We start from the raw sequence: 22,897 nt of genomic DNA, 5'->3' as shown, positions 1-22,897 counted from the left end.
GCTTCACCCTGGCTGCCGCAGGCATTTACCATAGCACCTTGTTAAGTTACATTAAAAAAATATGCATAGATGAAATTTGTTTGGGGCCTTCGAGTGGTGGGAAAAAACAATCAAACCATAGCAGCAGAAGAGTTTCTTGCTCCTGCTGTAGCAAGTTCTTCCTCCTGGCTTCTCTACAGTGATCAATGTTGTTTCCTTCCTCTCCCACTCTAGTTTCTTGTTAGGGTCTTTCTTTACCCTGTGCCTTTCTCTCCCTCCTGCCAGGGGATTAACTGGTACCACTGGAAAGGCCACGAGTTCTCCATCCCCTTCGTGGAAATGAAGATGCGACCTTACAACCACCGTAACATCTCTGGAAGGAAACGACGGTCCCTACAGCTCTGAGCCAGCTGAACCCCCTCCTGCCTCCCACCACCTGACCTTTTCTGTCATTTGTTTGTATTTTATAATATGAAAAGGGAAAAACAAAATTACTACTCGTCTGAGATAGCAACCCGCCCCTCACAAGTGCTAGAGGGAACCACAGCACAAGCAAAGGCCGTGGGAAAGGAAAGACCTCATTGCTTTGCATCTGTCCCAGAGAAATACCAAATTTCCAATCTCCCTACCCCAATACTCTGGCCCTTAACATGAGAAGAAAGAGAGGGAGACAGACAGATTTTTTGATATTTTTTTAAAATATGTAGAAATCCCCAGCAAACCCTGTTAGAAATGTTTGCCATGGGGCTTGTGGCAGAACCCTTCCCCACAGGGACCTTGGTGTGGCCACCTGCACCCCAGGCATGGCCAGGGACACCCGTCCTCTCCCTGTCCCTTCGCGGCAGGGAGGTCCCAAGCTTTGTGCCATCTTGTAGACACCAACTCTTCCAGCAGACAGAGGCCCATCTTTCCTTCTGACCTGGTCATCCCTCCCCTATGCACAGGCACTGTATGCATGGAGACAAAGCGAGGATGAGCAAACACAAGGCTCATCCTATCCCCAGTTTTCACAGATCACACCAGGAGGGCTTGGCAAATATCTGCATTTGTAGGCAAACCCTAGAGAGCCCACAGCTCACGTGTTGGCCCCAGCACAGCCAAAGTCATCCTCGTGTCCGTGGGGTGTAGGGGAACAAGAGCTGCTCCACCAGCCCCAACCTGCATCAGCCACTCCTCCAAGCTGAACTCATCCCACTGCAAGCGCATGACATCTGCTTCGGTTATGCTGAGCTTGATGGAGAAGAAAGGAGTCAAATTAGATGACGTGGGAGCAAAATGACTACTTGCGGTCTTGAAGTCTAGGAGCAGCAACCAAAAGACGTATCACACAACTGCAGCCCAGCCTGAAGCCGGCAGCTGGCACAGCCCAGGTGCTCTTGTTCAGGGACCTCCATGCACATGGGGAAGGATGATGACACAGCCAAGGGAAGAAAAGCGCAAGCTGAGAAATGCCCATTCCCTTCCTTCTCCTACACCATCCCTCTTTACCGCCATCACAAGAGGGACACAAATCTCAGTGCCTTGGTATGACCATCTCTCTAATGGGTAATCAACTGTTTCCCTTCCTGGAAGGGAGGCTTAGTCCATTCAGATTTTGGAGCACTTCAAGACCGTTGGAAGAATAGAGGAGCTCACTCTTCCCATCCTTAACTTCTCCTATCTTAAGGAATATGGACCCTTCAGATAACTGTGGCTGCGCTCTGTTGTCATCGACACCACCTCCAAGTAGCCCAAACAACCACCACGCTGGAGTCATTCCTCTGCCAAGGGCTCTGATCAATGCTGGGCATTGTCACTGACCTGGTGCCCGAGAAGGCACTCATCTCCGTGCTCAAGGACAATGCAGCTCATTGCTGGGTTCGCAGCCAAGAGAGCATTACAAATGCTAAACACTGCTTTTTGATTTGATTACACTGAAGCTGTTTTGTCTCAAGAAACATCTTCCAGATGGCAATATAAAGGCATCTTTGCAGTAGCTTATAATTCAGGCCAGTGTCTCTTTCATGGTCATGCTCCTGGACTTTCTGACGTTACTCATCACGGCTGCAGAGCTGAAAAAGGGCGTTAAGCGGAAAATGCAGCGTCCTTGTTCAAATGCCATGTACTGGCACACAAAATCACAGCTAACACCAAGGTCAGGATTAGATACAGGGTCCATTCCTTCAAGTGGTCAGCTTACAAGCTGCTAGCTCAGCAACATCTCGTATGTAAATGTGGCATCTTTTCTTACTTCCCATCAGCAACAAATCAGGCAACAAGTCAACCAGTTGAGGAACAGGTTAGTCAGAGAGGCTACAGATGATGGGATCTCTTGCAGGACACAGCCAGTGTCACAGGTGGCAGCATGTCACGCCTCCCGAGCAACCTGCCCTATTTTAGGCCCCAAAAGCCCACAGGAAGCAGCAGGTAGAACTGATTAAAACCTAAGAAGCCTCCTAGTAGACCAGCACAGTAATATTTTTCCCAACATCACCAAGAGTTTATAGGCAAGAAGTGTCCTCACAAAAGCACTATAGCGCAGTGGTTATAACTAGGAGCAGAGATTGGCAGTGGATGGCATTCATCGCCTACCTCAGATGGTGCTCTTTGCTCATCTACCCAGGTGAAAGGAAGAGACGTCAGTGGAAACATGGGAGCTCATCACTCACAATCAAGTGGAAGGCAAGAAACCTCTTTTTTCAAAAGTACGAGTCAAACAGAAAATCAAAACAGGCCAAGCTTTTCCAGGAGGTTCAAAAGAAGATCCTCAAAAAGGCTGATTATTCTCTAAATAGATTTACTGACGTATATGTCTCGCTCCCTGCTCATGTCTGTCATCCCTTTTACAAGTCCTGTAACTGGGATGAGAGGGCCCGGTTGACACAACTCCATCGTCAAGTCTGAAGGACACCCTTGGAGATAATATCCAACCTTCCGGTGCCATTATATACCAATGCTGGTCCTTGATCTCACGCATGATACCAGGGTGTTGCCTTTCCATTACCATGGTTAAACGCAGCTGCTAAAAATCTTTTAAAGGAAAGACTGCTACATGTCATGGGTTTCTCCTGATGATAACCTAACCCAAGCCTAGGCACACAATCAGCAACAACGATCCGAACATTTGGGCCATTGTCACTTGTTCACATTGTCCATATACAAGATACAATCTTCCAGAAATTTATTTTTCATCATTGCCTGATGAATTTTTTTTGGATGAAGTTCCTGCCAGTGGTTTCAACCAAATTTGCGCCTAATGTTGATGCTACAGAATTTCCAGGTGATTAAGTACAGTCTCTCTTCACCCGCCATCACTGGTTGGGCAAGCCCTTTTTCTGAATTCATTCTCCAACCAGACCAAGTGTGGCCCTGTCCCCCATCAGCACAGCATTAAGACTGAATGAAGTCTTGGCAACAAGCCTGAAATTCCCAGAAACCAAGCCTGGTTCCTGTACAGTGCTCATCTCAAGAGACCTTGGCTCTAGCATGTGAACCATTGCTGGGCTCTGGTGGGTCCTCTGCCATCCAGCTCATATGACCCAGGCTTGGCCCAGAGCCCAAAAAGGAACCTGAAGATGTTACCCAAACCACACTACCTACTGCGAGATGCCAACTCCCATAACATCAAGCAGGAAGAAGCACGTTAGGTCCTTCACCCAGCAGAGCACCACGCATGCCCAGGACCCTCTCAGCCTTTCAAAGCTGCCTCTTATTTCTAACCCCCAAATCCTGGAACAAAACACCAAGGGACTTTCTCATCTCTTGCCCAATTTTAATTTCCCTCTGTTTCCATTCCTGCCAGACCTCCAAGCCCACCTTCTCACTACACACTGCACTAAAACATAACCAAAGAAAAACAAAGCCCTAAAAGGAAAAGCTGCTTTTAGTAAAGTGATCCTTAAGACAGCATTTATGAAGGAATAATTTGGGGAAGGAGAGAGGCCAGGCCCTCCCCAAAGGTAGCTGGGTTTTGGGAGACAGATGCTGGAAGAGTATCCACACAAAGACTGGGGAGAAGCTTTTGTTTCTACTCCTTATCTTTGCATTACTTTACCATGAGCATCTCAAAGCATAGTACCAGTCTAAACACACTCTTGCCCCAACCTCTTAACTCCTTCCCAAAGTGATGCTTAGCCCAGGTGAAGCATCAGGGTGTGGAAAGCACAGCTCACACCACCTTCATCCCCAGTGGTGCAGCAGGCGAGGGCTCAGGCAGTGGTGTCCCCACGCTGGAGTGGCCCTGTGCCTGCAACAGGCTTAGAGTGACCTGCTAAAATATAGCAGGAGCCAAAATACCCAGCTGGTGCATCGCCTCTGTGCCAGCACGTGCCCTTCATCCAGAGTCAGAGCCACCCTCCTGGTACGTCCCCACCATCGCACCCTGGGCTCACGACACACCCCCTGCCCTGTGCCTCCCCAGCAATGCCCACAAGCTTTGACCTTACCAGACACTGCCAGCAAAGAGCTCTTACCCCAAAAAAAACTTTAATTCATGCTTACACCCACTAATGAAGCTCTCTGTCCAGGGCCAAGCAAGAAGCCCATCCCTGTTTCTGCCAACCTAGCACCCCAGTATGGCCATCAAACCCAACCGAGCCCCTTGGGGACCACTGGTACCCTGCAGGGTCACCTTCCCCCTTCCTTAAACCTGGTGGTGCCCAGATGGTGGTGGCAGCTGCTTGCTGGGGGAGGTTCGGTGTAAGGGGGAGGGAAAGGCTCTTCCCTGGGGAGATGCTGATGCCCAGACCCACCTCAGTACCCAGCCTGCAGCTCTCCAGGTGCCAGTGGTTTCTCAGAAGGATGGTGACACGAAGACCTAACAAACAAACAAGCAGCCCCCTGTGTACAGGTGTTACCCTGGAATTGTGTTTATTACTTTAAAAAAAATTAAAAACCATAAATAAGAAGGAAGAACGGAGGCAACGAATCCCTTGGACAGGTTCTGATGAACTCAAACACAAACCAACGCAACCAAACAAGCAGGAAGGTAAAAGCAAATAAATGCATAAATAAAATAAATAATATAAATAAATAATATATTAAACAACCCTCCCCACCCCGTAATGAAAACGTAGCTCAGAGAATGGGATCGACGCTTGTTAACCATTGTTAACTAGTATTTTTAGTCCTGACCGCTCTTAGGCTATGTATAGTTCCTTTTTTTAATGCATTTTCTATACATTAATAAAAGATACCGAAGGAGCGAGCCGTGTGCCTGTCTGGGAGCAGGGTCCTGGTACATCCAAGCCCACCAGCATCACAGCCCCAACCTCTTGCCAAGCGGGGATGTGTGTCCCCTGTCCCTAATCCTCATTTATCCCATGTGAGAAGGAGCACTGGGGGTGGGGGGGCTCGTTAGCAGAGATTTGCATGCTCTCACCCTCCTGCAAGGGCATGCCCTGCCCCAGTGGAGCTCAGATACTTTTGCATCCGAAGCAGGTGACCACAGAGGCTTGGTTTTTCACTCGGCGGTTTGCAGCTGAGCTGCAAGGTGTTGCACAGCTGAGACAGCCACCCCGGTGAGCCCAGCAGCAGCTGGAAGAAAGCACGTTCCTCGTTTGCAAAGCATGCCAGAAAACACAAACCGTGAGGAATAGAGCAGCTGAGAGACAAAGCACATGCAATAGGATTAAAAAAAAAAAAAAAAAAAAAACAGAGGGAGGAAATTTTGGGGGTAGCCCAACATTGACTGGTCGTGCCATCTCCATCCTTGGAGGTGCTCAAGACCAGGCTGGAGAAAGCCCTGAGCAACCTCGTCCAACCCCAGGGCTGCCTTGGGCAGCAGGTTGGACCAGAGGCTCCCAAGGTTCCCCCTGCCCGAGTTATCCTGTTAAAATAAATAACAGGAAAGTGACCACAAAGTCGGGTCGGCGTGGCTGGTCCTTTAACCTCAGTAAGGCAGGGAGCTGCACTTTGGCCTCAGCCCAGCACAAGATGTTTTGTTAATAAATTTAGCTGCTCCCATGAGCTAGAGAGGCCCTCAGCTCTGCAGTTTGCAGCCAGAGAAAGCAAAGCCGTGGTGCAAATGCTCAGGAGCAGAGCAAAACAACCCCGAAGTCTTCAGTTAAAGCCATTCTCCCGATTTAGACAGCAATCTGTTCCCAGCATGATGAAAACACAACCGAAAACCAAATTGCAAGGCTATTTCCAGCAGAACATGCTCCCTGTGGAAGAAAAAAAAACAAAAAAAACCCCAACCAACACTGATTTAGCAAAAATCTCTGGGACAAGTATGAATTTCAGAGGATTTTGAAAGTTCCCTCTTGTTTCACCTGCAGACTTTATTTAGACCTCCTTGTCTTAAGTTTTCACATTTGACACGTAGCCAGGCCAGATGAGAAAGCCCAAAAGAAGTTCTTCTGCCAGACCGCTTGAATATTTTCTAAATTTAATTTCAGAGAGACAAAACAGGGGAAATTGCTTTGCAGCAGCTTCTCCACTTCTCTTTCTTGCTCTGATTCGAGAGAAAAGAAAAAAAAAAGGAAGTTGTGAGCATGGGGATCCCCTGCCTTGGCCAGGGTCACCGGCACACCGAAAAGCTGAGCCTGAAGCCCAATGGACTCAACTGTTTGGATTAAATTACCTTCTTCATGTCTGAACGGGGTAAATGCCATGGAATACCCTTCAGGCAAGCCTGGGGGTCTTCCCTGCACATGGAGGAGCCAAGGGATGGAGATGGCTTTGGGATGGAGAGGAAGGGTTGCCTGCGCTAATGCTTGTCATCCCAGTCTCACCCTGCTTGGCCAAGCAGTTGACCCGATGCAGCGGGTGTCACTTCTAGTTCTTCAGAGAAGGGCAGTGCCCTCCACTGTACTCTCCATTCAGCACATCTGGGGCCAAGTGGGGCTCCCAGGACCCCCAATCCCTGCAGAGCACCCCAAAAAAGCTCACCTGAAGGAAAAAAAGACTTCCCATTGCGATAACCAGATGCACAAGGTGGGCACACACCACTTGGAGGCTGGTACCTAGAGAAGGCAGGAGCATGTGGAGCCGCAGCATCCCTCTGGACCATAACATTTTGGGACCTCCCAAAATTCAGAGCCATGGCCCAGCTCCATGCTTCAGACGGGATGAGAAGGGGGTGAGGGCTGGCACAAGCCCTTTCCTAAGAAGTCCAAGTTGTGACTTAAGCCAGGGAGGTGTTTTGCCCCACCAAACCGACCCCTGGGGAGCTCCTGCCCCATCACCCATCACAGGTGCCCACCGCTGTCATCACTCTGGCCCCCTCTGCCCTTGCACAGCTCAAAACCATCTGTATACTCCAGACACGGTCCTGCGGTATCACACATGGTGGGATCCCACATTTCCAGCCTCTCCAAGGAGCGCACGTCCCCGGGCAGCCCAGGCTTTGCACAGGCAACACCCACAGGCAGCATGGCCACGCTGTTGGCAGCCACGCTCATCTTGGGGCACTTCCAGCCACCAGAGACCATCCAACTGTCCAACTGCCACCCCCCCTCTCCATCTGCACTTTGTACAGAGATATTTCAACACAGCCCTCTTACCAAAGTCCCCTTCTTGCATGACTGATGCTCGGGAACTTTGTTCCACCAGCAAACAGCAGGAGGGTGTACAAAGGTCCTCAGCAAGGGCGCTGGGCGTGAATCCCAAACCTGGAGCTCAAGCAATGCATTCCCAGCAACACACCCTGCAACCACAGCCCAAAAAAACAAGGGAAATAGTGGCCCAGGAGCAAGCAGCACTGCGGGAGGAGGTGTAATGCCTGCAGGAGCAAGGCTAGAGCAGGTCAATGAAGAGGCATCCTTGTCCCATGAATTCACAGCTGCTTATGCCTTGCGGGATGTGATTTTTATAGCACCATCTTTAACATTCTTGGGTTTTAATTCCCGCTCGTAAGCCTGGATGTGCACATCATCCCTTTAAAACCCTCATTCCCATTTTTATATTTTCAACTCCTGTGGCTACAAGCTCTAAAGCTTAATTGTGTGGAGTTTAAAAAAAAAAAAAATCTCTTTTAATCAAATCTAAATGCAGGGCTTTTAAATTTTATGGATTTGTCCCCTTTTCTTGGGATAAGAAGCGCTGTGAATAGCAGCCCACAGGCTTACTCCCCCTTCCCTGCGCTACAGCCACAGCCTCAACATGCAGTGCTTTTTCTTCTTCCAACCTGTTTCAACAATCTTCCACACCAAAAAAAATAATCCATACTACATACATCATATCTGAAGCAAGATCCTAGCTGTGATTAGGGACTTTCTTACAGTGGCACTTCTCTCCTTCCCAGTATTTTAGCTTGCTTTCTGCTGTCAGTAGGGAAGTTAGAGGTATGCAGCCCCCTATAGCACGCACCATGCAATGTATAAGCACACTTATTCCCAGCAGCATGGCTAATCCTCTTGCTCCCACCCAAGTTATCTCCCCGGTGTTACTCCTCCGCAAGCACCAGGGCCTGGTGCGGTTGCTGGACAGCAGAGCGGAGCACACCGGGATGCCGGTGGGAACACAAGCCGCCTCTGTTCGCCACAACAGCCCCTTGTCCCCGTGCTGTCCCCTGCGTTTGGTGACATGGCAACAAAAGAGGGGTTCGAAGGAAGTAACTCCACAAATGTTTGTGAGAAAAATCCTCCCCAAACGTGAGAGAAGGGGAGGATGAACTGAGAAACCCTCCCTCTAAGAATTTCAGGAGAAGACACTGGAAACGGGCAGCCAGGAGAGGAGCAGCTGAGGGGACAGGGCTGGAGGACCATCACTGGCAGCCGGCATCCCCCCGCTCCTGGCGCAGGCTCTGACCCTCCTCCCGGTCCTGCGTCCCCCACTGCACTCAAGTCATGCCAAAAGCAGCAGGCATCTGCCCGCTCACCGTCTCGTATCAGTTCCTCACCTGTGACCCAAGGCCACCACTCTCCCCTGCCCCAGGGGGACTGTGCCCCTCCAAATAAAGGAACCTACTCTCCCTCGTGGGGGGCGGAAAGAGACGAAACACCCTCAGGAGAAAGGCCTTGGGTGTGTTTTTCCTCTTTCACGCGCCACGATTTGCATTGCTCTCTCGGTTCCCTCCCTGCGGGTGGGTGAGTCCCCGCTGAGCGGCCATGCCCAAGCCCCAGCGCCCAGCTGCATCCGCCCTGCCAAGCCCCCATTAGCAAATGACATGAGGAGCGGGAAGATTTTGAACTGTGAAGAGCAAGGGTCAAATAGTCCCCAGGCAGGAGCTAAGCCCCAAAGGCAGCACAAAACATCCTGGTACGAGGGCACGCCTTGGCCAACCGCTCCAGTGGCACCAGCCAAAATCCTCACGTGGTCCCAAGCTCACCAGAGATCTCCAGGAACAGCTTCCCCCATGGAAGCGGCTTAAGGAGGGCAAAGGGCATCACTTACTCCTCTGCCTTTGGTTCACACCTCCCACAAATCCAGCCCTCCGGAGGTGACAGCAAGATGCTGCCAGTGACCCCATTTCCATGCTGAGGGAAGGAGCATTCCCCATTCGCCCATGGTTTTTTCACCCCCTGGCCTTCACGTAACTGATCCTTGAGCCGTTCCTAAATGGGAAGGCACCACGTCACACTGCCGGGACTCGCCTGGCCCCAGCGCTTTCCCCACTTCCCAGCACGTCTCCTCTCCCCCTCGCCCGCCGCCAGCGCTGCCCATAGGATTTCCTCAGGAAGGAGTTCCTGAAGGCTCGCGCACACAAAACAATCATCAGCTCTAAAATAACAAAAAAGCCCTACCTATGGGTTTGCTTTCCTCCCAAACCCTGCAGCACATACCAAAACACACCCCGGGCAGAGACACGCACCTTCCCTCCTCCCCAAACACACTCAGGTCCCTGTACCTTGTCTTTGCTCGATGCAAGCACCAAGTGGAACTTGAGGATGCACCTGAGGACCCCACCTTACTCCCCACCCCAGACCTTTCTAAGCACCAGGGAGGGATGCTCCAGCAGACCCCGACCCACCTCAGCAAGCCTAGCTGCACCCAAAGCCTCCCAGGTGATGGGTCACGAAGAGGAACCACCAAAAATCTCACCAGTTTGGGGGCATTTCACCTAAGAACAGCCTTTCCCCCATCACTGCCCACACAAGACTGAGCCCCAGGCATTTAAGGGCAGCCCCAAACCAGCCCATCGGCAGCAAGGTGGGAGCCGGACACCTGAGCCCAGCCCGTCTTTTCGGGAGGGGACAGAGCCCGGCAGGCACCAACCAAGGGAGAGAAGGGGATGAAACAGCTGTCACGGAGCCTGCCAGCCCCAAAAGCACCAGCTCAGTGTTTGTTCTCCACCCCCACAGGGGTTACCATCCCATCCCATCCCATCCCATGTTCTCCTCCTGTTCTCCTCCAAAGCCGGAAAACCCATTGCTGCTGCTAAAGTAAATACCAAGGGCTGCTATTTTTATCCAGCCCACGGCCAGACATGTTTTATTTTTGGTGTTTAAACTGCAGGCTTTTTTTGTGGGAGGGGGAAAGGCAGAAACATGGGGGAAAAATGAGAGGAATGTTTCTCCAGGAGCAGAGTTTTCCATTGCTTACTTTAAGCCAGGCTAGCATCTGCAAACAGAAATGACAACCAAAGAGCAGAGCAAGCAGCTGGAGAGAAAGGTGTGATCATGTCTGCAGTCACTTCACATCTTCTCCCATCCCACCATGCCGAGAAAAACCCAAATATACCGGCCCTGGGTACCAGCTGAGTGTTATCAACGCAGGAGTGAGGCTCCCAGCTGTGTAATGGGGCAAACTGGTAAATAAATCACCTGAACGCAATGAAACAAAGGGGAAACAAGAGCCTGTTTCTATTTTCAGTGTAAAATTAGTAGTGTTTTCCAAATAAAATTATGGGTTGAGGGGACCTCGGAGGAAATGGAAACTATCAGGGGGGCTTTTCAGCATGGAAAAGGCTTTGATCTCGATGGAAGTAAGGAGTTTGGGAAGGACAGATGGAAAACAGGGGCTGGAAGTGGGAATTGATTTCCAGATGGTCCCAGGCCTGGGCTCAGACTGAAATCCCATGATGTGACAGGAGCTTGTCTGGTACGGACTTACTTGGTTCCTGTGCTTGAGGGGCACCAGCAACCAGGGAGACGCGTAATCTGGAGCAGCAGTGATTCATCAGCGGCTGAGTCACGGCTTCCTCTCGCCCATTAAAGTTTCTGAAAAACAAAGTGCGATCCCTTGAAGCCCAGATACGCTGGATGCCAAACAAAACTAGGAAGTGGCAGGTTCAGATATACCCCCTCAAAATGTACTTTTATTCACGCCGCATGTGAAGGAGCTGTGGAACTCCTTGCTGCAGGAGACATGCACAGGATCAAGCATCAAATGGTGTTTAGACTCTTTCAAAGCATCTCCTATGGAACACTGTGGGGAAGGGGATGCCGGGCTAGACAGAGCCATGGTCTGACTGATTATATTTGTATATTCTTGCATTAATTCTAAGTTTCTTTAAGTCTATCCGATGCTCCCCAACTCGGTTTAATGGTATTGCTACACTCAATGGCATCAAGACTCTCCTTTACAGGTAGCAGCATCACAAGAGGTTTAAATGCTGAGGTCAGCATTATCGGTGCCCACCAGCTCTGCCACTTCATCACAATGCTCCTGCCTGAAGCCAAGTGGGTGCCAAAGCATTGTGCTCGGAGGGGTCCCCGAAAAGCCAGGGAAGGTGCCCAAACCAGCGGGGGGACCCTGGGGATGGGCACCCCTGAGCCTGATGCCTCCAGCCACGCCTGCCCTTAGGGACCTCCAATAATAAATATTTCCAGGCAATCCTGTTAAGGGTGGTTTCAAAGGTGATGTTACGCTGTCTGGTGCTGTAGGGTGGCCGGGTGTCTCCTGGGTGACTGCCAGCAGCCAGGTGGCTTCTTCTGCGTGCCCTGGGAAGGGCGTTTTCGTAGAGTGACGAGGAGGATTTGGTACCCACAAACAAGGGGAAAGCCGGGATGGGGTGAGATGGGACGGGGTAAGCTGGGACAGGGTGAGCCATGGACATGGTGCAAAGCCCAGGGATCTCCGTGTTGTAACATAAAACGAAGGAAAAATTTTCTGGCATTAACAAGCAGCAAATCTTTAGGTAAAAAAATGTTTGGTACTTTCCACAGCACATGAACACCTTGCCAAAGGCTACTAGGAGGCATTTAGCACAAGCTGTAGCCTGCAACGTGCATTTCTTGGGGTCTCTCACACCTCCGGCCTCAGCACCAGGAGGGAGGGCAGCGGAGGCAGTCGGGGCTGGCAGGCAGCTTGCCTCCATCCCTCCTCTCTGCCCCTCTTTCCTCATATTCCCACCACAGCTTTGCTCCTGTAGCTGCCGGGCCGTGGCACGGGCAGCACCAGGCTCTTTTCCAGCAGCCTCAAAGGGTCGGGCAGCCCCAGCTACCCCAGCCCGATGAGTTAGCACTGAGGCCAAAGTGGAAAAGCGAAGCCGCTGGGTCTGGAGCGTGAAGGAGGACGAGGAGAGCAAGTGCGAGGGTTTTGCAAGCCGAAAAGATTCAAGCTGGCCATAAAAATTCCGACAAAACTTTTCTCTAGTCGCAGCTTGCCCCGGCTGTCAACATCACAACACTGCGTGGAGACTGCTCAGCCCCGGAATGGAAAGCAACTGGGATTCGGTGATTCCTGGATATCCCTCATAGGGAGATAAAAAAGAAATAAGATGGAGAGAAAGCAGCAAGTGAAAATTGGGGGGCAATCCAAATTGAACTGAAATCAAATTTTTAAAATATCAAACCCCTGCATGACCTGGAGTGCCTTCCTCAGGTCAAAACATCATCTGTTATCTCCGTGGGTGCACAGCACCCATAAGGTTGCCGGGTGCTGAGCACGGCCGAGAGCAGCCCCCCAGGGTGTCCCCTCCTGCCCCGCTGCAGCATCCCCTTTCCAGGGTCAGAGCGTGGGCATCGCGACGGCGCGGTGGTACCAGGGTGCAGGGTGGCACCCGGGGTGCTGCTTTTCGGGAGGTGGGAGCTCTGCCCTGCCTTTAAAAGCCTCCCACCACCAGAAGCAGCATCGCTGCCCCTGCAACCCCCCCCCCAAAAAAAAAAGCTTCTGGGGAAACCTCTGCTGCACCAAAGCCCAGGCCTCCTTCCCGGTGCGGGAAAACTTTGCTCTCTCCCTCTCCCCGGCAAATTTTGGCGTACTTCAGGCCCGGTTTTGTAGCTCCCCCCCCCCGCTCTCCCGCCTCTTTCCTAGACTAAACAACTGCAACTTCGCCAGCCCTTCCTCAGCGGCCGTGGTCCCCCCTCCCCCGCAGGGTTTCGGGGCTGTGTGAGGCGGGGGGGGAAGAACCGGGGCCGGGGCGCGGCGGGGAGCCCCAGGTGGGGCAGGGAGGGCGGCGGGGCCGGGCCGGGGGCGGAGGCGGGCGGGACCGGGCGTCCCATTTCCTCCGGCCGGCGGGAGCCTCTGCCGGGGCGGGCGGGAGGACGACCCGAGGGGCCGCCGAGGTACGTTTGGGGGGTCCCGGGGGTCGCCCGGGAGAGGGGTCCCGGGGGGGAGCCGCTCCCCGCAGCCGCCGGGCATCGCCCAGCCGGGCTGGGCGTTATCTTTTGGCTTTGTATTATCCAAAGGCAGGGCTTTTCTCTTTTTTTTGGTGGTGGGGTTTTTGTTTGGTTTTTTTTTTTATGGGCACATCAGCCGCTGCCCGTACCCCCAGTGCAGGCAGCTGCTCTGCCGCGGCGGGGTTGGGATGGGGTTTGGGCAGGGGCGGTGGGACCGTGGCACAGCCTGCGGGGCAGGTGGCGGCAGAGCCGGCTGGGGACGGTGGCACTTGAGAAATGGCGATGAAGAGCAACCAGCTCTCAGGGGACGTTTGTCAGAAGAAGCCTTGCCCGGCACCAGGGGGGTTGGGTCGCGAAAGCTAGAGGTAAGGCTGAGCCAACAAACTTTGCTGTTCCTTTGCCCCTAGAAAGCTGCGGGGCTGGCCCAGGTGGATCCGCAGCCCCCTGAGCCCCCGCAACCAAAAATCCCTGCGATCCACCCCAGGGAGGGCCATGGGTGGGCCGGGTGGGGGGCTGTCTGCCAGCCCGGGGGAGGCAGCGCTGCCTCTACCATAATTTAGAGGAGACCAAGATGGCTCAAGGGAGCTCCCAGTGCTGCCAGAGATAACAGCGGTGCTTTTCTAAAAGCAAAACTGGTTCTTTTGGCCAGGAGTTGCGCCGATCCCAGGGCCAATGGCAGCTGCGCGTGTGCAGATGGCAATGGTGGAGTGAGCTCCAGGCAGCAGCTTGCAAAATAGTTTCACTTTAACCCTGTTATCCAACGTTCATATCAGTAGTTTTCCAAATTGTTCCCTTTAAGGGATGAAAGCATCTACATGCAGCTTCTGGCTGGAAGGTTTGACGGCGGTGGGAGTAAGATGAAGCTTTAGTTGGTTTTGTTTGCTAGGTGGTGGCTTTTAGTGTTTGTTTTTTAACGTTTGAGGAAAGTCTCTGGAGCCTGCTGTGAGTTCTGGGAGGCCGGCGGCAAAACTCTTACTATTCACCATTTCCAAAACAGTAACGTGCAATCCCAGCTAAGGAAACTGCTCAGCCTCAGTGTCAGGTTTCATCCAATTTTCCTTTAAGTCTGCAGGTGCAAACGGGAAAATAGATGTCACTCGTGTGTGTGTGCGTAGTTGTGTCTCTGCTAGTTGTATCGTATCAGAGAGCTTGCAGGCTCTGTCAGAGAAGTTAGCCTCTCTTAGCCTGACCCATAGCTATCGCTGCCAGAGGAAAGTGGGTATAAAGCTGTTATAAAGCCAATAACAGAAGGAAATGGTCAAGTTTAATATTATGATTCCTGCTTTGCACCACTTAGCATCAACTGCATGACGTGAGGTCTCCCCAGAAGTGAGGTCTCATCTGCGTTAAGGAAATGAGGGTGGCAGCAGGTCAGACCCTTTCATGTCACCTTGACCAGTCCTGAGTTGCAGCCAGACACCGAGTGCGGGGGAGTTCAAATAACCAGAAGTACTTGGGGCCAAACCCCACAGGTCATGGGCTGTAGGTCAGTTGTCCTCCTGAGCTGCCCCTGCTCTCAGTGTGGATGCGGGGATAAGCACCTTAGAGCAGCCCTGCTCCTGCCTGAGCTGAGCTGCGTGTCAGCCGAGAGGAGTGGGTTGAGCTTTGTTAGGCTGGAGGGAACTTCACACGGACGTAAGAGCCTGTCGAGGGTTGAGCCTTAAAGGACTTGCAAAATCAGGTCCTAAAACACGTTCAGCTCTCTCCCTTCTGCCACCGTGACCCTGTGTAGCAGCTTCCAGCCCTTTGCCCCCTGTTTCCAGCAAACTGCAACTTTTTCTGCAAACTCTACCTCCATCCCCAGCCGCTGCGGTTGCTCTGCAGTGCACAGGATGTGGGCAAGCCAGCATTGCCAAGGCAACCCCTCTGTTTTGATTTCCCCATGCTCATGCTGGCAGCCTTTACCCCTCCAGCTCAGCCAGGCAAGCTGTGCACGCCGATGGTTTGTGGTGCCATCCCAAGCTGGCCCTCAAAAGGAGCTTGTTTTCCACCCACGGCCGCCCGTAACTCTAGAGGAGTGGTGGATGCTCCCCACCCTTGAAAAAACCGGCTCCTTCAGAGCCAGTATGGATTAGAGAACCTCATGTCGGATGCCCAACTTCGATTAAAACTTACAAAAGCCGTGCAGAGCTGCCATCCATCCCTGGCAGCAGGATTTCCCAAGCAAGTTACCATGTCAGCTTTCCCCTGACCCGCTGCCAGCACCGGCTATCCAAAACCAAAGAGCTCATTTAGCAGGGCAATTAGCAGCTCTCTCCCTGAGATGCTGCCCTGTCTCCCAGTGCCTCCCTGGCCCCGTTTTTTGGTCCCATACCTTGACCCAAAAAACCAGCCGACCTCCCAGCTGCAGCTCCCATGTGCATTGGGCACCCAGTTCACACCCGTGGTGGATCCTGGCACAGCTCTCCCCCTTCGTCCCCTCGCTAAGGGGAGATGTTGCTGTCACACCAAATTGAGCAGCAGCACAAATTTTTCCTAAATGCAGCTCCTCGCTGCGTACACAGGCTTTCAGCTGGCAATGGGTGGCCTTGGGTAACCCCTCTGCCTTTGGAGTTGCCAGCTCAAAAGGCACGAGTTTTTCTACTTGCCCCTCCCCGTTTGTTTTTGGTTGTTTTTTTTTTTTATAGTAAACTGAAGAACCCCTTTATTTAGCGCACAGACATCCGTTCATCTACAAAACAAAAGGCGATACACGCACCAAAAAGAAAAGGCATTTGAAAACCAGCTGCATAGCCATGCTGAAAGATGGCCCTGGGATTTTGGCGCTGCTTGCTGAGGGTGGTGGCAGGTACCTCTGCCTTCCCTTACAAGGGATGCTTGGCCACATTCCTGCTGCTCCGGGCTTGCCCAGGGCGGCCGCACATCCCTAGCTGGGCACTTCCAGGGTACAAGCAGTGAGGGCCTCTGCAGCGCATTCAGTTTAAAGTGGAAACATTTCAAAAGGCTCTGCTACTTTTTTTGTTCTTTCTTTCTTTTCTTTCTCTGTAAACAATTAATTACAAGTTTAAAAGGAAGTTCCAGCCCTCCTCCCCTCCCCTGACGTTTAGAGGCAATAAATATAAAGCAGCTCAGCGCAGGAATAAAATTGTACATCCTGTTTTGTCTGAAATTAAGGCGGTGGTTGTTTTGGGGTTGGTTTTTTTACTTCTTTTTTGGAGTGAAGTGTATCATAGGCGTCCAGTGTTCCTGCCTGGATAATGAGCTGTCAGGATATTTATGGATAAATGGCAAACCTGCATCACACAGATGATTCAGGCAGAGGAAAAGCTGCTCTGTTTATTTGTGTTGCAATTTAACCTTTGTTACAGCTGTCCCGAAAAAAGGCCTCAGCAAGGATGAAGGTTGGGACAGGGAGCAGTTCTAAGCAGCAGCTCTCTCCACTTTCCCCTTTGCTTGTAATGCCTGCGGGCAGCAGATACCAGCACCCAGAGCCCTTGCGTATCTCCCCTGTGAGCAAAAGCAGATCTGTAACACTCGCCGCTGGCTCCAGGCAAGGGGTAGGAAGAGGATGGATGGGATTTCAGTCTGTGACCCCTTGGTGGTAGCCCGTGATTTCTCAGGTGGGGACGGCGGTGATATCACCAGCCTCTGCTGGGCAGGGGAATGAGGCAATGCAGGGAGCAGCCGGTTTTCAGAGGCTGAGAAGCTGCTCTGCAGCAGCAGTGGGGTGGAAAAGGCTCTTCTGCCTCTTGCAGTGCCATCCCTCCCTCCTGGGTGCATGCCTGGCATCCCCACCATCCTGCTTGTCTACCTGCCAAAAAAACCAAACCCCGCCATATATATTATTTTTTTTTAATTCCCCTTCTAGCAAAGCAGAAACTGGAAGATGCAGCAGACTGGACAAAAATCCAGCAATAAAACATTAGCTACTAATGTCTTCGTTTAGCCAAAGCCCAAAGCATCTCCCAGAGCACGGTGTCTCATTTGGTAAATCTCAAATGAGAGTTTTTCAGAAAGTCACCCCCAGAAATTCATACGCGCATTTTCATCACATTTCCCATGTGTATGTCCAAAAGAGAAACCACCAGCTAATTGGTGCTCGCTCAGCTATGCTTTCGTGCAGATCAAAACAATAAATTCGCAGCGGTCAGTCTATTTCTGTGAGGGGCAGGGAGGGTAAACCCCTTCTTTTTAATAGGATCTGAGCATTTGTGAAGTCCCAAATTGAGAGCTCAGCATCTGCACTGAAGGATTCGGCTCTTGGGGTCCTGGCAGTTGGGTCCAAAAGCCAGTGGCCAGGGGTGCCTGGTGAAACAAGACCCCGTACAGCTTTGAAGGTCCCAGGACTGTGTTCCCAAAGGCAGGTTTTTCCCTTGGGAGCCGCCTTTTTGGGGGATGCCCACCAGCTTGTGCCTCAGCAGCAGCACGAGGGCTGTGGTTAGGCAGGACTCGTGGTTTCTTTTTTGGGCAAGGCTGGTAGCTTTGTTGTTTGTTAGGAGGTAGGGTGTAATTGCAAAGCAAGGCGGGAGGATGCGCGGTGGTGCCAACTGGGTGAACTGGCGCATCCCAAAACGTTCGGTACAAGAGAGCGTCCCTTAGCAGGTGCCACGACAGCAATAAATGCAATTCAGAGCAAGGAACAGTAGCGCTTTAGACAAGGAGGCTTTATCTGAACCCAGCCTGGGTCCCCTTCCCATTCCTCCCTAGAGATGCCCAGGCTCTGCGAGAGCTACCAGAGGGAGAACCAACAAGTCGGTGGTCACAGGGAATGAGTGGAGCAACCCCTCTGGGACACCTTTGGAGTTCAGGCTGTACCTCTCAAGTTTTTGTTAGGTGGAAGTGTTGGCTTTCCTTTTAATGTGCTTCAGTTTCCCCTCCTGTGCACATGGGGACTTCAGCATTCCCTCAAGAGGCTGCGGGGCTTGAATCCCAAAGGCTGGCAAAGACACTGGTATGAAATGCCAAGCGAGGGTGAAACATGGTATTAGAGCCTGATATTGCCCCTGCCAGCTCTTCATCTGTACAACCCAAAATTTAGTGACCCCCACGTTGAACCAGAACTGCAAACTCATGGCACAAAGCCCCCTGCCCTATTCAAAACCCCTGGGAGAATTGCCTGGCCCCGGCAGAGGCAGCAGCTCCCTTCCCCTGCAGGAGGGCTTCCCTCGGAGCCCTGCCTCTCAGCAGCACCTCTCCCTCCCTGAGGGAGGGGAAGACCTTACGTCAGACCACAGAAATGCTTCTCAGCCCTACCCAAACCCTTGGAGCAATTCCCAGGTGAGGCACGGCGATGGCTCCTCCATCCCCAGCCAACCCTCATCCTCCCCCCGCACCGCCTTTGCAGCCAGCCCCGGGTGCACAGAGACAGCCCTGTGTGCAAGGCTGCTTTGCCGACATCCACCCACCTCACCACTGCCTGCGAGTCCCACTGACTGTAGCTCCCATAAAAAATCCAGGTGGTTTAACCGCAGCCCCCACCCTAAACCTGCCGGCGGTGGCCAGAGCAGCAGGACCAGACCCCAGCGCAGTGCCCGGGACAGGCACACCTTGCCTCTGTGCTTCCCGGACACCGGGCAGTGCCCTGCCCACAGCAGCTCGGCTGCCCATCCCAGACCACAGACCATGAGAAACTGTCCAAACCAGACACCCTGTCCCAGGGTGGATCGGGGCTAAGGAGAGACCCATGACGTGTTGAGTCCTGGCTCTGATGGCAGCATTACCACTCTCTGTGGTGGTCCCTTGCCCACACCAGGCAAGTCCCTTCGTAGACAGGAAAGCTCCTACTGCAGAGGATTCCTCGTCCACCAAGAAATAAACCCTACAAAGGGCTGTAAAGGTTCCACAGTCTGGTTGCCAAGCAAGGGTTGAGATGTATGTCCAGGGGGACAGCATTTGTGCTCAGCCAGATGCCAAGGCAAGTAGGGATGCCTAACCAAAGCCCTCCTTGCCCATCCCCACCACCAGGAACGAACCCCAGGAGAGGTTAGGAGACTGCGTTTCTCAGATGGGGACACCCAAAGGGATGTGGCCAGTAGCATGGCTGGCCCCCTGTGGCAGCAGACTTCTCACCCTGCTGCGGCTTTGGCTGTGCTGGCAGCTCCGTGGACGAAATTGCTGAGGGAGCAGGCACCTGATCCATGTGGTCTTGTCTCTGCAGGCACCATCCAAGGACGTTTGTGGAGCCCACTAGCTGCTTGCAGGAGCTGAACATATCCCAAAGGGCCTTCAAGCGAAGGGAGCAGCATAGGCAACCTGCCCAGGAGCTGACATGGAACAGAAGATCAGCTCTTTCTTTAATTCCATCTTGGAGCTCATCCGTACCAAGCATGAGGAAGGTGTCTTCAACACCGTCTGCCTGGCCGTGCTGATGGGTCTGCCTTTCGTCGTCCTCATTGCATTCATTTTCATCTGCTGCCACTGCTGCTTCTGCAGCCGGAGGGGAGAAAGCAGGAAGAAAGGTGGCCCCAGCAGCAACGGGCAGCTGCATGCCGAGAAAAACAAGAAGAAAAAGAAGAAGAAGAAGAAGGATGAAGAGGACCTGTGGATTTCGGCTCAGCCCAAGCTGCTCTTGCTGGACAAGAGACCCTCCTTGCCCATCTAGTGGACAGGAGGGCGTTCAGGCCCTCCCCTCTGAGATGCTGCCAGTCTTTTCAGCTCTGCACGAGGGGTGAGGAGATGCCAAAGCTGCTACTTTATGGTGACTTTCAAAATAGGCTGATCCCAGCAGCTAACCAGCGTGTTGAAAGGCCAGCAGAGGGCAAGGCAGTCGGGCACAGGTTTATGCAAGCCCCTTCCCTTCCACCATGACGGTGTGCCCAAGGGCAGAAACCCCTGCAAAGGACGGGCATTCACACGGACACATGCCCTGCTGAGCACGCAAGGGTGACCTGCCACCAGGCTGTACATACCTCCCGCCATGAGCACAACGCACACGCACCGGGCTGGCACGCAGCGAACTGGGTGCAAGGCTCTCCCTCTGCACTTGTGTGCGAGCACAGGCACCATGGCGCAGACAAGGGTGTGCAGGACCACATGCACTCAAAAGACCAAGCTGCCTGCACGCTCCCCCTGCACAAACACGGACGTCTGCACGTGAATCAAGCTCAGGCGTGCCTCGTTTGCTTGCCCTGCCATGGAGATGGCACAGCTTGACTGTCTAGGCTCCATCCAAACCCAGCTCACACTGGAGATGCAAAAAAAGCCGAGAGCAGGGTAACCCCACAGCTCAAAGATGTGCCATCTCCCCGGCCACCAAACCAAAGGCAACTGAGAGCATCTGAAGCTAGATGCCCTCAGCCCAACCTTAGAGACCTCAAGACACCATCTTAAGGCAGCGAAGCAGAAGGATGCTTTGCCACCCAGGCTAGAGGCAGGGAGGAGAGAGGAGGCTGCAAGACCAGCCCTTTTGCACCAGCACTTACTTGCAAAAAAAAAATCTTCCTTGAAAGACTGTTTTATACAGACTTGCCTTTAGAGAGCCCACCACGCTACTGCAAGAGCAGAAACACAAGCTGAGGCTGTGTAAAGGCTTAGCTATGGGCATTAGAGTTATTTATTGAATGACTACTAAAGAAGAGCAGGACCAAAGGCCCCTCTGTTGTGGGGCTAGGCACACCGAAGCAGTATTGAAGCAGCAGACATGCTTTCCCAGCACACTCGGCCGTCCCCTCTCCCTGCAGCCCTTGTGCATACGCAGACCCACCAGCACCCACCGCCAGCTGGTGCCATGTGGGCAGCTCCGTATGCCACACAGAGGGCTTGTTGTGTGGCTGTCAAACCAGACAACTCTAGGATTTGGGATGTGCTGTAGGAGCAGAGGGGAGTAAAGTTCATGCCCACAGTCATCCCTTACCCAGGGATGCATCGTACAGCTGGACCCTGCAACCCTGTCCATCCTCATCTCCCTTGGCCACGCGACGGCTCGGCCGGGCACAGCAGCTAATGAGACCACACACAGCTCTCACCCGTACTCTGGTTTTGACCCTCTGCTCTCCCTAGGCCTGCGTGCCCAGCCTACCTCCTCAGGAGCTGGGGGTCTCCTCTGCCCCCCCACCCCGCAAGGCTCTGTCTCCCCCAGCTTGTTTTGCCAGCAAGGGATACACACGTGTTGTGAGAAGCCCCATCACATCTGGTTTTTGCCTTGTGTCTGTACACTGGATGTTTTCCTCCTGTTTTCTTCCAGTTCTTAAGCTGCTGGAGCAGACTGGAGCTGCCAGCCAGAGCCAGACATCTGGGGGACAAGCAGCCAAACCCATGTGGGCAAGCCTGGACAGAGCTGCTGGACACAACCGCTTCCAGCCCAGGCAAGGGCAGTGCTGCCTTCCCCTGGCTCCCGGGGCACGCACTGGCGGGGGGGGCAAAGCCATTGGTTAGAAGCAGCCACTTGTGCCACCTGGTCCCAGCACAGCCTGTTTTGTCCAACGCGGACGGGGCGATGATGTTATAACATCACGTCACGGGGTTTGGCTGCGTGCAGCTGTGCTGGTAACAGCCGAGAGGCCAGGCTCCTCCTCGCACAGCCCTTTAAATTGACCCCATATGTACCTTATTTTCCAGCTTGCTTTGTTAGCATTGAAATAAGTGACTCCCTTCTCCTCCAAAACAGAAAGCACCATAGAATGCTATAAAAAAATAAGGATTTGACACACCTAATCCTCGAGAGAAACATGCGAGAATAGCTCTGGTCTCTGTCCCAAACCCTCAGTCCGTCCAGGACCCCAAAGAACCAGCACTGCACTTGTATTATTCTCTCTTCCTTCCTTCCTTTCCCCCATGCAGGTACTTTTCCCAGCCCTCCTGCCTCCATGCTCACCAGGTGGGCAAAGTAGTCTCCTCCCACGGGCAGGAAAGCTGCCCACGCAGGTGCTCCTGCTGCAATCCAGAGGCACCAGCAGCCCCGGAGGAAGGGTGGTGCTGCCTGGAGGAATGGAAAAAAATCAGAGCAAAGGGTAACGCAATGGGAGGCCAGAGGCTTACCCGAACAAGCAGGGGCATGGAGGCAGCCGGCTCTGGCAGAGTACAGCCTACTTATTGTGGAGCTGCTGGGCTTTGCGGGGCTCCCTGCAAGAAGGTCTTTCGCTGCAAGGGTTAGCAAGTAATGTTTCAGACAAGGGCAGCCGATTCCTACAAGAACCAGAGAACTGTCAAGAAAATGTCTGTGTTGTGTCACACACAGCATCTCCGATCCAGGCTTTAGGGAGTTCAGAACCAGGTCTGAATTTCAAGATCTCCCCAAAATCATCATTCAAACCACCCCTGGGCTGGACAGGGAGGGACCAGGATACAACCCTGCCCTGATCCATCCGACCAGCGGATGGTCCATGTCTCTGCACCCCGTAAGGCATGGCAGCCCCATGGCTGACTTTGCTCGAGCACTGCTGTTTTAGGCAAACCATGCACTGAATCAGCTGCTTCTTGACACCAAAGCAAAAGAGCAGTGACAACCCAAGGTACACCAGAACCTGTCACCCATCAGCCAGGCAGCAGCAACCCTGCAGCACCCACGCTAAGAAGGTGGCAGGAGATGCATGGTAGAGAAACACTGCTGTGTGAGT

The 22,897-nt window shown here is 52.9% G+C and overlaps 2 protein-coding genes across 7 annotated transcripts in view; both read left to right on the top strand.

Annotated features, from left to right (window-relative positions):
• TNR (tenascin R) overlaps positions 1-5,164 on the top strand; it is an 81,118-nt gene extending 75,954 nt beyond the window's left edge. For all 5 annotated transcript variants that reach the window (XM_069789644.1, XM_069789646.1, XM_069789645.1 and 2 more), the window contains one exon: positions 265-5,164. In XM_069789644.1, coding sequence (XP_069645745.1) covers positions 265-384 — 120 coding nt within the window. In that variant the 3' untranslated portion in view covers positions 385-5,164. The remainder of the gene's footprint in view (positions 1-264) is intronic.
• An 8,098-nt stretch (positions 5,165-13,262) lies between these two features.
• Positions 13,263-22,433, top strand: KIAA0040 (KIAA0040 ortholog). 2 transcript variants are annotated; one of them, XM_069789640.1, is made up of 2 exons: positions 13,263-13,349; positions 19,501-22,433. In XM_069789640.1, exon 2 carries the CDS (start codon positions 19,612-19,614, stop codon positions 19,942-19,944), a length of 333 nt encoding a protein of 110 aa, XP_069645741.1. In that variant the 5' UTR covers positions 13,263-13,349; positions 19,501-19,611; the 3' UTR covers positions 19,945-22,433. The 2 variants fall into 2 exon arrangements, with proteins under 2 accessions (XP_069645741.1, XP_069645742.1); XM_069789641.1 differs by lacking the exon at positions 13,263-13,349 and adding an exon at positions 13,521-13,768.
• Positions 22,434-22,897: the final 464 nt, after the last annotated feature.

The sequence above is a fragment of the Haliaeetus albicilla genome, chromosome 8, assembly GCF_947461875.1.
Source record: "Haliaeetus albicilla chromosome 8, bHalAlb1.1, whole genome shotgun sequence".
NCBI lineage: Eukaryota > Metazoa > Chordata > Aves > Accipitriformes > Accipitridae > Haliaeetus > Haliaeetus albicilla.
Note: the sequence above shows the minus strand (reverse complement) of the source record. Positions and strands in the feature narration are given on the sequence as shown.

Excerpts from the sequence above, each read along its gene's own strand:
- KIAA0040 (XM_069789640.1), top strand. The coding sequence starts at position 19,612 with ATGGAACAGAAGATCAGCTCTTTCTTTAATTCCATCTTGGAGCTCATC.